This window comes from Diplotaxodon limnothrissa, linkage group LG11, assembly GCF_057381915.1.
Source record: "Diplotaxodon limnothrissa isolate DT_005_m linkage group LG11, D_limnothrissa_male_GT1.1, whole genome shotgun sequence".
Taxonomy (NCBI): domain Eukaryota; kingdom Metazoa; phylum Chordata; class Actinopteri; order Cichliformes; family Cichlidae; genus Diplotaxodon; species Diplotaxodon limnothrissa.
Window position 1 is genome coordinate 35,377,832 of NC_140606.1, and position 13,421 is coordinate 35,391,252.

Below are 13,421 nucleotides of genomic sequence, written 5' to 3' on the forward strand. Positions count from 1 at the left end.
AGAAGGGGGGACAAATTGTGGGGTTTTTTCCCCCTCTTCTCCTCTCATCTTTATGACTTTTGCTTTTTATTTACCCCTAACCACTGCCTGGGGACTGAAACGTGGCAAAACTTGTTTTTATTTGTCTCAAGACAGTGGTTTGATATCGTATCTGCCAGCGCTTTAGAGCCACGCTGGCCCGGAGTTCCACTGTTGTTAAATGTGCAGTGATTTAAAAAAAATCATCCCTCTGGTTTTCATTATAGCTTTACGGAATAGCTTCTTTAATTCCTAATGTTTTGGAAGCTTGTGACCGTTTTTTCTGCTCTTTTTCGTTCGGTCCTGGCTGTACTGAAATCAGTCCTGTGCTGTTTCTAATTGGTGGTTTTAAAAGCACTCTGCTGGCGTGGCGCGCTCACATGACAATAAAAATGAAATATTTACTTTTGTTTTTCCTAGAGATGTGTGGGCCAGACCTCACTTGCCATTGACTGATTGAAACATTGCGCTCGCTGCAGTCATTCCACGTCAGCTATTTGTGGTGACGATTTCAGAACGAGAACATCTGTTTTGAAGAGATAAACATCATTGCAGAATCACACGGCGGTTATCTGCATATAAAGCTTGCTCTCGGTAGACAGTTTTGGTCTTATTGTGATTACAAGAAGGAAATGAATTCAGGGAATTCACAAGACTGCAACCTGAATGAGTAAAGTGAAACACTGAAACAACTCACAGAGTGTTCTCTTAACCGTGTAGTAACGCACATTAATGACTGCACTTGCAAGATTAGAGTAAGTAAAACAGTTAGAATGAACCCTTCCATAATGATATAACTTGTAATGGTTATTGGCGAATTGTCGATATGATATTGATCATGGAGGTGAGTTCTTGACTCTGAAATCAACAGCCATATACCTAATGGTGAGTTTCCACAGGATCCATCATTTCCACGTTGAGTTTATTATCTGTGCAACTAGCTGAGCAATTGTGGTGCAGCTGCATTTTATTTCTGAACAATAGAGCAACGAGTTGCATAATGTTGAGGTTTAAACTTCTTGACTTGCCTCTGAGAACTACATAACTTCATGATCAGCATGGATTATTTCTCATGTTGAAGGTTTTCAAGAACACTTTCTTTGCAGTGACAAAGAAAATCTGTGAAACAGCCATGGTGTTTGTTTAAGTTTGAATTTCAGGAGCAGAAAGTCTATCAGATGTATTCATCCAGTCAGGTGCAATTGTAGAAGAGGCTGTAGGGCATGGCGAGTACTTGTCAGTTATATGACGTTAAACTATTTAGTGGCTCATTGAGCAAGCATCCAGGGAGCATGACCCCTCTTGTGCAAAAACGGCTGGGACATGTAGTAACAGTTTCATTAGCTTTGGCTGAAGAAAAAGAAAAATGCTGACTTAAGATTTAAAACAAAGTGATACAGAGAAGGATGATGTATATATTTAAAACTGAATGTGTGGCAAGAATGACAGACCTCACATAGTTCGTTCTTTTTTTATTCTGGTTGCTGTTCCTCTAACACATGGCCACAGCTTTTCAGCTGCGTCCACACACAACAACAACAACAACAACCCCAACCTCAGGTCCCTGCACGTTTTATACAAGGGAGGCGTGGTGAGCTGATGGAGCTCCGGTGTGTCAGCCTCCCCGGCAGCCGTGCAACAAACCACGCCCTGCCAAAGAATGAAATTGTAAATCTTATTAGTTTGTTTTTCTTTAAAAAATTGTTCAGTCTTCACTATTGACAATATATGAAATCCAACAGCGATGTTGGATTTCTTTACCTAGACGATACCATATTTAGATGAGAAGGTGGAGTTCTACTGTAAGTCATCATCATTCCCAGGCGTTGGTTACAGATCTCTGTGTTGAGCAACCAACCAACAGGAACAGCCACAGCCCTAACTTTAAAGTTTATCAGCATTTAGATGGATAAGTTCTAAAAACAAACTTTCCTACGAACTCCTGGTACACTTTCTCGTTTCGGTCGTTCTGTCTAGCTCTCTCTGGATTCTGTCGTTAGCCACCAAACACAAAAGTTTCTACACCTCATCGCTGGACCACAGTTTTTATTTGTGTGTAGCCTTTTCAGTTAGTGACAGTTTTCAAAAATGATTCTTGTGAAGGAGTTCCTCTCATGACCCCATCCAGTGTTGTCACTCCCTGGAGAATTAGTTGTGGTGGCTGAGGTGCTTAAGTGGTAGATTAAATGATTTGTACAAACCGAAAGCAGGGGCATCATGATGTCGTAGACCTGAATAAAACAAGCACTGAAGATTAATTTAAATGTACGCTTCCAGATTTCGGCTTGTGCATCTTGCCCTTTTGCTGTCTGTAGTTCATCATGTTGCCTTTGCTCTCCCTCCTGCAGGTAACACATGTCAAAATGGCCTCATGCCTGCATTGGTGCGTCCCACCCTGCCTGCTGTCCAGACCTCGCTGGCCATGAAGCAGTTTCTACCTATTCCTTTGGATACAGCCTCAGCGGTCAGCCTCTTTCCAGGATTCAACACAGTGAGTGTCATCCTTATCTCCTTGTGTCATGTGATCGGCTTGCTGGTTTTCAGATTCTCTTTGACTCCTGCTAAGGTCACAGTGAAGGACACCCTCTGTGATCTCAGCAGCAGAGACAGATTTTGTATTTCAGTTGTGTTTTTGCCATATTTGTCAGCATGTTTGTTTAAGCTGTTATTACTGCTTCAAAAAGATACAATGAGGAGCTTTTAGCTTTGAGGCAATAAGCTTCAACCTTTTTTTCCACGTCTTTTTATCAAACACTCTTTCACACAGTTGCACATAAACCATTTAATTAGGATGATTCTTTCAAAGCTTAAATGTGAGTTTGAAAGGGAAGGAGTATGTATAATGTGGCTGACACTTCTCTGAAAAGGCCTATGTCTGTCTATGGATTAATAAATGCTTTATTATGCAAACATTTAGATAGAAGCCATTTACGTTGATCTCCAACCATTTCGTTGTATATCTATTATAGAACCACACATTTTGTCTTTTCTCAGTGCTCCACTAATGTGTTTCTGCATTTCTGTATGTGTGATTATTGTGATTATTGTGCACTTACTCTGCTAAGAGTTAACCTAATCTGTTTTATCTTTATGTGATTTATAGACAGCTCTGCCTTTAAGCTCCAAGTTCAAAACTCATAAAAACAGAGGAGGTTACTTCTCTTGGAAGAATTTGTCTGCAGAGGACCGCTCATCTCCTTGTTAACAATCACATCTGTTTTTATTTTTAATCCAGACGCAGACGACGATGTAGCTTACTGTAGAAAATGCTGAAAACTAGTGTGCATCCAAGCAGTGTAAAATGGCACAATCCAAAATGTGTCTTCAAAACCAGCCATTGTTTCTTTTAAAAATATGGCTTCTTAAGTATTTCTTAGAGCACAGTGAGCCTGCACAAGCATGCTTCAAGATGCACTCATAATGGTAGCAAAGGTCCGGCTGCAGAAATGTTGCAAATAATTTGGCTTCATTTTATGTGTCTTTGTCCAAATAGTTTGCTGATAATCAACAAGATGTTTCCTGGAAAGAACTGTGTAGTTCGCTATTAATTATAGGAAAACAGACGCAGTGTTGAGAGGTTACTTTTTCAGACTTGTATTTGTGAGTAATTGCTGTCAGATCGAGAGTCAATGCACAGCTGGTCAGCTGAACATCAAAAACTGTTAAATTTGTTTAGAAGCAGACAAACATGAAATTTCTCTCTAATTAGTAACTTCTTACAGAATCACTCGCAGAAAACTTCAGAGAAAATATTAAGACTTTACACTCAAAGTGTTTCCAATTGTTTTTCACATTGTCCATTTTTCACAAAGTTAAAACACAGTAGTTTCCACTTCCTTGTAAAGCTGTGGTTTCCCAGTTGCCAGGGTGACACATCCCTACAAACTATATACTGCAGACACAAAATGTACCTCATGACTCTAAATTGAAAAAAGTGGAGGAAAATGGATGAATGGATGGCAAAGCAATGCCGACTGTTACAAAAACATGTTATTTTGTCTCAGTAGCTCCATGGAGTTGTGGCGCAAACTAGCTGATACAACAGCGAACTCTGGCAAGAGCAATGGAAGGGGGCTCTACGTTTATTTAAATACTGAGTACTACACAAACCAAGTCACTATAGGAACTTACTGCTCCCCAGATTTGGTATACGTAATTCCCAGATACAGGCGATTTTACTTCCTGAGGGAGTTTTCTGTTCTTATCTACATTCTCACTCAAGCTAATGCTAAGCTAGCACAGACTTACATGGACTTCCACTATATCAGTTGTTGAGCCTTGGTCGTACGTTTTTTCCCACCAGTTGCAAAACCTCACCAGGGGATCAAACACGCTTAGCAAATACAAAAATATTACAGATCCCTACAAAGCACTGCCTACCTCAACCACAGATAGTGACAGGTGGTCACTATTTCTGCTGCCTGCATGTACACCTCAGAAACAAATCTGTCCCAGACCTGGAGTAAGGGTCTGTATCCACACGTGGCTCTTTGGAGAAGTTGCACATTGAATCTCATTGTACTGTGTACAGTGAAAATGAATCAGAATCAGAAGACTTTATTTATCCCCAAGGGGCAATTAACAAACAACAGAGCAGCATAACATTGAAGATAAGGACAATAAGAACAGGCAATAAGAGTGAAATAATAAATACACAGAATATACAGTATATACATTTTTTAAATTACACAGTGAATACATTCATTTCAGTTAAATTCAAAAAGGAATATAATCCTTTGGTAATGTCTCTCCTTTGTCACAAAAATAGCTTATGTTGTCGCCCATACTTCTGATTGAAAGAGCCCCAGAGGCAGAAATTACGTACTGTGCCTTTAAACCAGCCTGTCTTTCACTTAGTTTGAAAGTAAAACACAGGCTCCTGATGTGAAAGGAATTATGTAGCCTCTTGTTTTATGACAATGAATCTAGAAGCTTGTGTACAGACTTCCTACTATCTGCTAGGAATAATTCTTATCTGAATTATTATTACATCAACATAAGAAAATGCAAGAACAACCATTTCAACAATATATTGGTTCTGAAGTCAATTTTCAAGCAGAAATCCTGAAAACAAGTCATAATTTGAAATTCTATTATGATGTTAAACTGATTATCTCTGGGTTTAGGATCGTTATTCATCAGTAATGTTTTTTGTTGCGATTGTAGGTTTAGTTTTGACAAACTGAAGCACATCAAAACCTAAACACAATATATAATTTATGCCCAGGTACTCAAAGCACTTTCTAATTTCTTCAGTGATTGTTTTGCTGTATACCTATTCTCTATATTTATCTGTTAATACTTTTCCTTTACAGCTCATCCTTTTAAACAGTAACAGTAGTAAACAGCTTTCTGGAATGCAGTGATAGCATGTGGCTGCACAGACCTTATTAGATTTGTGACCTGTGAGGAGCCACCTTCTAAATGGAGCACTCACCCGATGTGCACTTACTGTAGCAGGATGTGTACACCCGTATGGATCTATTGATTTTTCTTTTTGAAAGTAGAAAGTAATTATGAGAAAAAAAATGTGGCCTCACCAGCTCAAATCAACAAGGTCATCACAAAAATACATTGACTTCTGGAAGAAAAAAAAAAACTCAAATAGATAACCTATCCTAATTTCTTTCTTTTCTTTTTTCTCCTTGCTGCCCTTTTGAAACACCGGGATAGCTCAATTCAAAATGTGCTCAAACGAAAAGGGCTGAAATATGGAGCACAGCTGGATAAGAGTGAGGAAAAAAAACATGAAGGGTGAAAAAAGTGGGACATTACAGAGAAAAGCCCAGATAACCCATGGGAAGACAGATTGTTTCTGCAAGGAGAGTTTCATGAGAAAGTTCAGGAATACTGTGTCCCTTTACTCGCGCTGTCTAATCTGTATTTAACAGACTTGTCTGCAGATAATGAGTAATACACTGGGAAGCCTCCAAATGGTGGAAAGCTGATACTAGATTAACACAAAGTAATCACCTCTTGCACTCTGTCGCACAGACACACTAACACACACCATCTCAGTCTTTCAACCTTCTTCTTTTCTTTTGCGAGCTTTTGTTTCCCTCCATGTCTCATGTTCTTTCCGACTTTGCTCTGAGCTCCTGATTTCTTAATCACCAGAAGAATGTGGTGCGCTTTTAAAAGTTCGAGAACAAGTAGAAAGTTCATGCATATACTGTTCTGCATGCTGTTGTTCTGCCTATACAATCCCTTTGTAGCGCTTTCAGCACCGGTGTAAGTTTGGATTCAAAGGTGCAACAAAGGAGCCTGTTTGCCAGCTCACAGGTCTGATCAGATTTCTTTATGTGTCACACAGCAGGTGGTGTGCTGAGTGGGAAGAGATATTTTTCAACTTATACAAACAGTGCTGAAAATATCGAAGAAGAAGAAGAAGGAAAATTCTGAATTCAAGTAGTTTCTAAAAGCACAAACACTTTTGTATGATGCTTGCCTTTAATTTTCTTGTGTTTACTGTGAAATTAGGAGTACAAATACAACATTTCCGCCTAAAGTTGTAGACTTTAAGTACTAAGCTGCACAAGTGGAAATTTAAAAAGAAGTAAATTACATAAGCAACTTTGTTAGGATTAACTAAGAAGTTGCTTTCCCCCTTCTGCACATGTACGATATGTCTTCACTCAAGCAGATTATTAGAGGAGCTCTGATTTTAATTGTGCACAGAAACCAAACAGCTGTTTGATTCGGTGGAGCAGATTTAGTGAGTTACGGATCAAGCTGAAGCTAGTTTCCATCTGTACTCCCACTGAAAGCAGACGCTTTATATCTGCCCAGATGAGGTCAGATCTTCTTATGTGCCACCGGGGCTCAATAAACATTTAAGCTCCCCTTTTCAAAAAAAAAAAAAAAAAAAGCGACATGATCCTATAGGTGATGATGACAGTTCTTCCACTAACGCACTGCAGCAGTAGGAGCACACTCATTCTTGGTAGGATTTGTATTATTGGATGGATTGTGATAGAGTAAAAAAAAGAAATTGTGTAAGTGTTTGCATGTCCACACCTGCATGCAGAGGGAATAATACCAAAGTCTCTAGTTGGGGCTTTGTATATTCTTGTTCTGGGATGAGTGACACATTCAGGAAGTCCTTAGCCAGAGGGGAAGAAACAGCGTTTGTTTTCTCTCTCTCGTCTACTTTCTTTTCCCCCAGTGGGGCGCCTTGATACAATAAAATGTAACAGGAAATATGTGGCTTCAAGCCATAGAAGAAGACTTCATGCATGCAACTACATGTGCTCAGAAACGCACGGGGGAGAAATTCTATTAGGGCAAGTTTTCCGGTTCATAAGGAGCTTTAAGACACACACAGTGATGTTAGTAGTTCAGAAAAGGGTGAAAATGAGAATGTTGTTATGGTGTAATATACGGCACCTTACATAATATTTTACTATACTATTCCCACTTGGGTAAAGCTGCTATTTTTTTGAATATTTGTACCATTGTGAGCAAAGTTGCAACAACAATTAATACATATTACTGATTTTGCATATGGATTTTTTCATTTATTCTATACAGATGTGATTTACTTGATTATCCAAAAACTGCAAAAGATGCGCACAAGTAGTAGAGTTCTTTATTGATTTTGCTCTTGAAATATACAAGTTTTGCTGCAATTATTAATACAGCATGATAATTCAAATATATCCAAGATTATTCTGAATACAATCGCGTGTGAGATTATTTAATTGTTCAGTATATTGATGCATTTCACAGTGAAGATTCGCTTTTCTTTCTATCATGAGAGTTTTCTTGCTATATAACAAAATTGTTTTACCTTCATGGGGCTGTCGATGTCTGTGCCTGTATGTACATGTGTGTGTTTTAAAAAATGTGGTTCTGCAGACCCCCTACTATACCGGTACCTAACAAAGAGATGGTTTTGAATAGTCTGAGAGGTGTTTCTGTCTGCCTGTCTGCAGACAAAATTGTGAAAGATGCAGTCACTCTTTGAGGTTTTAGCTGGTGCATTGTCATTACACGCTCCAAAAAAATAAAGGAACACTTTGAAAACATCAGATATTAATGGGGAACATATCATGCTTGATATCTATACTGATATGGTTTGGATAATGTGTAAGGAATGAAAGGACGCCACACTGGTTGATGGAAATGAAAATTATTAACAATCAGAGGGCTGAATTTAAAAGAAAGTGAAAAGAATATGCAGCAGACTAGTCCATCCTACTCAAAATGGTATTCAGCAGTTCATATGGTCCCTACATACTTGTGTGTGTCTGATATTCTCATAATGAGATGACAGATGGTGTCCTGGGGAATCTCCTCCCAGATCGGGACCAGAGCATCCTTGAGCTCCTGGACACTCTGAGGTGCAACCTGGCGGCGTCAGATGGACTGAAACACAACGTCCCAGAGGTGTTCTATCGGATTTAGGTCAGGGAAGACGTGGGCGACAGTCAGTGATATCAATTCTTTCATCCTCCAGGAACTGCCTGCATACTCTCGCCACATGAGGCCACACATTGTCATGCATTAGGAGGATCCTAGGATCCACTGCACCAGTGTAGGCTCCAAGGATTTCATCCCATTGTCTTTTTTGAGCAGTGTAGTTTGTACACTCAACAAAAATATAAACGCAACACCTTTGTTACTGCTCCCATTCCCCATGGGATGGACGTAGAGACCTAAAATTCATTCCAGATACACAATATAACCATCCCTCCCAAACAGTGGTCACAAATCAGTCCAAATGTGTGGTAGTGGGCACATCTGCTATATTGAGATAATCCGTCCCACCTCACAGGTGTGCCACATCAGGATGCTGATCTGACATCATGAGTAGTGCACAGGTGTACCTCAGACTGCCCACAACAAAAGGCCACCCTGGAATGTGCAGTTTTGTCTCACAGCAAAATGCCACAGATGCCACAAGCAATGAGGGAGCGTGCAATTGGCATGCTGACAGCAGGAATGTCAACCAGATCTGTCGCCCGTGCATTGAATGTTCATTTCTCAACCATAAGCCGTCTCCACAGGCGTTTCAGAGAATATGGCAGCACATCCAACCGGCCTCACAACCGCAGACCTCGTGTAACCACACCAGCCCAGGACCTCCACATCCAGCAGGTTCACCTCCAAGATCGTCTGAGACCAGCCACCCAGACAGCTGCTGGAACAATTGGTTTGCACAACCAAACAATTTCTGCACAAACTGTCAGAAACCGTCTCAGGGACGCTCAACTGCATGCCCGTCGTCCTCATCGGGGTCTTGACCTGACTCCAGCTCGTCGCCGTAACAGACTTGTGTGGGCAAATGCTCACATTCGATGGCGTCTGGCACGTTGGAGAGGTGTGCGCTTCACGGATGAATCATGGTTCACATTGTTCAGGGCAGATGGCAGCTGAGAATGTCCCAGTTCTTGCATGGCCATCATACTCACCGGACATGTCACCCATTGAGCATGTTCGGGATGTGCTTGACCGGCGTATACGACAGCGTGTACCAGTTCCCACGAATATCCAACAACCTCGCACAGCCATTGAAGTGGAGTGGACCAACATTCCACAGGCCACAATTGACAATCTGATAGACTCCATGCGACGATGTGTTGCACTGCATGAGGCAAATGGTGGTCACACCAGATACTGACCGGTTCTGGGTCCCCAGACCCCCAATAGCGCAAAAAACTGCACATTCCAGGGTGGCCTTTTGTTGTGGGCAGTCTGAGGTACACCTGTGCACTACTCATGATGTCAGATCAGCATCCTGATGTGGCACACCTGTGAGGTGGGATGGATTATCTCAATATAGCAGATGTGCCCACTACCACACATTTGGACTGATTTGTGACCACTGTTTGGGAGGGATGGTTATATTGTGTATCTGGGATGAATTTTAGGTCTCTACGTCCATCCCATGGGGAATGGGGGCAAAAACAAAGGTGTTGCGTTTATATTTTTGTTGAGTGTAGTTACTACTCAGGATGTTATGTGAATGATCCAGTTTGTCTTTTGTCTGATCCTTACCAGTGGTAAGACTTGGTCCAAAATCCATCAGTCCATCCATGCTTGGGAACCCAAAGTCATTGGTGCATGTCTGTGTACAGTAGGAGGAAATAACAGAACATGCAAACTCCACACAGAAAGACCCTAACCCGCCAGAAGCACTGAAGTCAGAATCATCTCGCTGTGAGGCCACAGTCCTAAGTACTCTACCACCATGCTCACCGTGGCCCAGATTAAAAGGAGGAAAACGACTTTGGGAGGATTCTTGGCACCTCTGTGTTTTTTTAATAGAATAAAGCTACACTTTAGAATTTCATTGCATCCAATTGTCACTGAAATATATCAACCATTCTTACTGATATGAAACTTTAGAAATGTCACCCAAATTGAAAAAACAAACACATTTTTTTGCTCCACAAATGTACACTTGTTATGTTTGTTTGTTACAGCTGACACCTCACAAAACTTGACACACACACACAGAAATGTGTTGAAGATAACACACAGTTCCTTTTCAGCAAAAAGGCCAGTTTGCAAACAGCTTTGAAGAAGTTTTTGGAATTGCTCTGCAACTTTCAATTGATTCAATCACGGAGAAGTTATTGAAATTGCTACCTTGAAAGAAATGGAGCAAGCCAGAGAAGAAAAGGGGGGAAAAGGAGGGAGCGCGTGACAGAAACGGGAGAGTTTTGGAGCGTAATGAAAGAGAAAAGTGAAAGGGGGAGAAGCAGTTTTCGGTTTAAGGCCCTGCCGAAGAGGTGGTGTGTGTGTGCCAGTGTGTGTGCATTTAGGTTGTCTTTCTTTGGCTCTGGAAATAAGATCTATCTTGCCTGGAGCGTACATTTGTCTTGGAGAAACAATACAAACTCTATTTCCCCCTGCAGAGTAATCAGGAATGTGATTTATCGATTCTGGGCACAGATCTGCACGCTGGGAAATTGCTTTGTAGTCCTGCAGCTGCAGTGACACACCGGCCTCCGTCTGCATTCAAGACAACATCACAGTCCATTTCAATGTGTACCTACCCTCGCTAAGTCAATGTTAGCATCAGTGACTGTAATGGAAATGTGCTCTTTGACAAAGCACATAACACAGTAGCAGTAAAGCTGGAGGAGTTCTTTTGTTTATTTGGGCAAAAGTCCTCTTTATTTTCTGTATAGTTTTTTGGTGACTGACAAGTGGAAGACTTCCAAACCGGCCCGAGCTCCAAATCTCTGCACATATTTTAGATTTCCAAATTGCATTTTATCAGCTTATTCATAATCTCCATCTTTGCTGACCTTTTCACCTTGCTGCAGTGTTGTACAGGTGCACTCCAGAAACCTTTGACATCACTGCTGGGTGCATCTGTAGACTGTAAAAAAAAAAAAACCCACTTCTGAACACATGTAATGACAACCAGCAGCAAAACTGTATTTCAGCCTGGTGTTAATTTACTCTTTTTAACTGATGATTGTGGAGCAGCTGCACAGACAATGTCATTAAAAAACAATCCTGTGCAGATATACATATTAGGGAAGAATGTTTAAGACAGTTTAAAGCTTTCTCTCTACGAATACTGGCAAAAGAAACCTTGTGATGTGCACAAAGCATCTGACATTGAAAAAGCGTCTGCCTGCAATTTCACCAAGGACCCCGAACTTACACAGAATGAGAATTTTACTCCTGATTTGTTGGAACAGAAACTCCTTCAGTGGTATAAGAACAAGTACAGGTGATGTCCATGTGCACATCTGCAAAGAAGCCTTAGCTAGAACAACTTCAAAGGTCATAATATTGTGGTGTTTACAGCTACTTATGCTCTCCCTGAGCAATTTAACAACAATGTTCTGCTTTGAGATACAAATAATTTAAAAAATAACAACTATGTTATTTCTTAGGTTAGATTATAAGGGTTAGGTTATAATCTACCCTAATCTAAATGTGGTATTGTTCTATACAGGACTCTAAAACAAAAAAAAAAAGGAATTGTAGGGATAAAACGCACTTAAAGATCCAGCATCCACTCCAACTCTGCAACTTTCATTAAAATTGTTGCCTCATAAATGACAAACGATTGTTCAAAGCAGGCTTTGTATGGTGATAAAAAATAAAAAGAACAAAGGGTGAGTTAAGCCTGCTTTGCAGACTCTCATTTGATTTATACATGTCCTATAAACATCTAATGGACTCTATAAATTGTATTCCTGGGGGAAGCATGCAAGGCCGCAAAACAACAGCGAATGATCAAAGGTAGAAAGAGTGAGCGGACCACCACAGTGCCAGGCGCTGCCTTCCAGCCAGTCACACCTGGAGCAGAGTGGAGTGCATATCTGTTTAATGCGTGGCACAGCGGTCCTTATCATTTAGCTCGTGCTCTGGGGCTTTTTAACCCCCTGAACTGAGTGGAAGCTTTATGTTGGCAGAGCTTGTCTCGATGTGTTCTCCCACGATAATATTTCACTCTTTTTGGGTAGCTGCCAGCTCACAGCTCTCTCTGGTGGAATGCAAAGAGCTCAAGATGATTTTTTATGGAGGTGTTTAGTGTCAGCTTCCCAGGAGAGATGATGCTATAGTGCAGCGTCTCCTCGTTGTCTGAGTGACCTGCTCATACTGTACACTACAGTCGGCCTAACAGCTCTCAACGCTCATCCGAGTGTTTAAATTCCGAGTGTTTAAATTCTGGGAAGTATCAACTGTTTAACAACTGAATGCCAGGGTTTGAGAAGAAGGACAGTTTCTCCTCCTGTGTTTTAGAGTTCAGGATATAAATGGAAATGGAAGACGGGTACAATCTGTTTCTGATTTGATGGTGGTGCCATGTGCCTGGGCTCTTTGAGGTGATAACAAAAATATGTCAACTTTAACTGCCCATCTGGTCATCTTAAAAAGCAGGAATACTACTCAATTTGAGAATTCAAGACCGTATGTAACAGTTAAGAAAGGCAGAATGTGTTTCTGATTTGGATTTTAGAGGAAGTTAGTCACAGAGAGTATCTGGCTTTCCGTAAACAACAGTAAAAGCAATAGACATGTAAGGATTTGAGGTTCATTGAAACTGCCTGACTAGTTTTAAAAGAGCTCATGTTTGTGCAACAAAAGCACCTGAAAATGCCGCAGTCCTTTCCAAAGTCTGTATTTCTAGTTATTGCACGCATGACCACAAATCTAGACCAGATTATCACGATGCTGACACAGCTGTTTTGGGAGGCGGGAATGCTTACAGTTTTGGATCATTATTGCAGCAATGTGTTACACAACCCTCTTCTTGACTCGGGGGGATGTAGTTAAAATTTAATCATGATTAGCTTCAACTAACTAAGCTGCATTAAAATTTACTGTCTTAACTATGTGACCATGCTATGGTTCAGTTAATGGCTAAACTATAGGTACACAACCACCCAACTACACCAAAGACAAAAAGCAGCTGAAGTCAAAGAATTTCA

The 13,421-nt window shown here is 40.7% G+C and overlaps 1 protein-coding gene across 1 annotated transcript in view; it reads left to right on the top strand.

The window, feature by feature from the left end:
* znf385d (zinc finger protein 385D) overlaps positions 1–13,421 on the top strand; it is a 95,534-nt gene that overhangs the window by 10,621 nt on the left and 71,492 nt on the right. Inside the window, exon 2 of the mRNA XM_085365904.1 lies at positions 2,367–2,509. Coding sequence (XP_085222030.1) covers positions 2,367–2,509 — 143 coding nt within the window. The remainder of the gene's footprint in view (positions 1–2,366; positions 2,510–13,421) is intronic.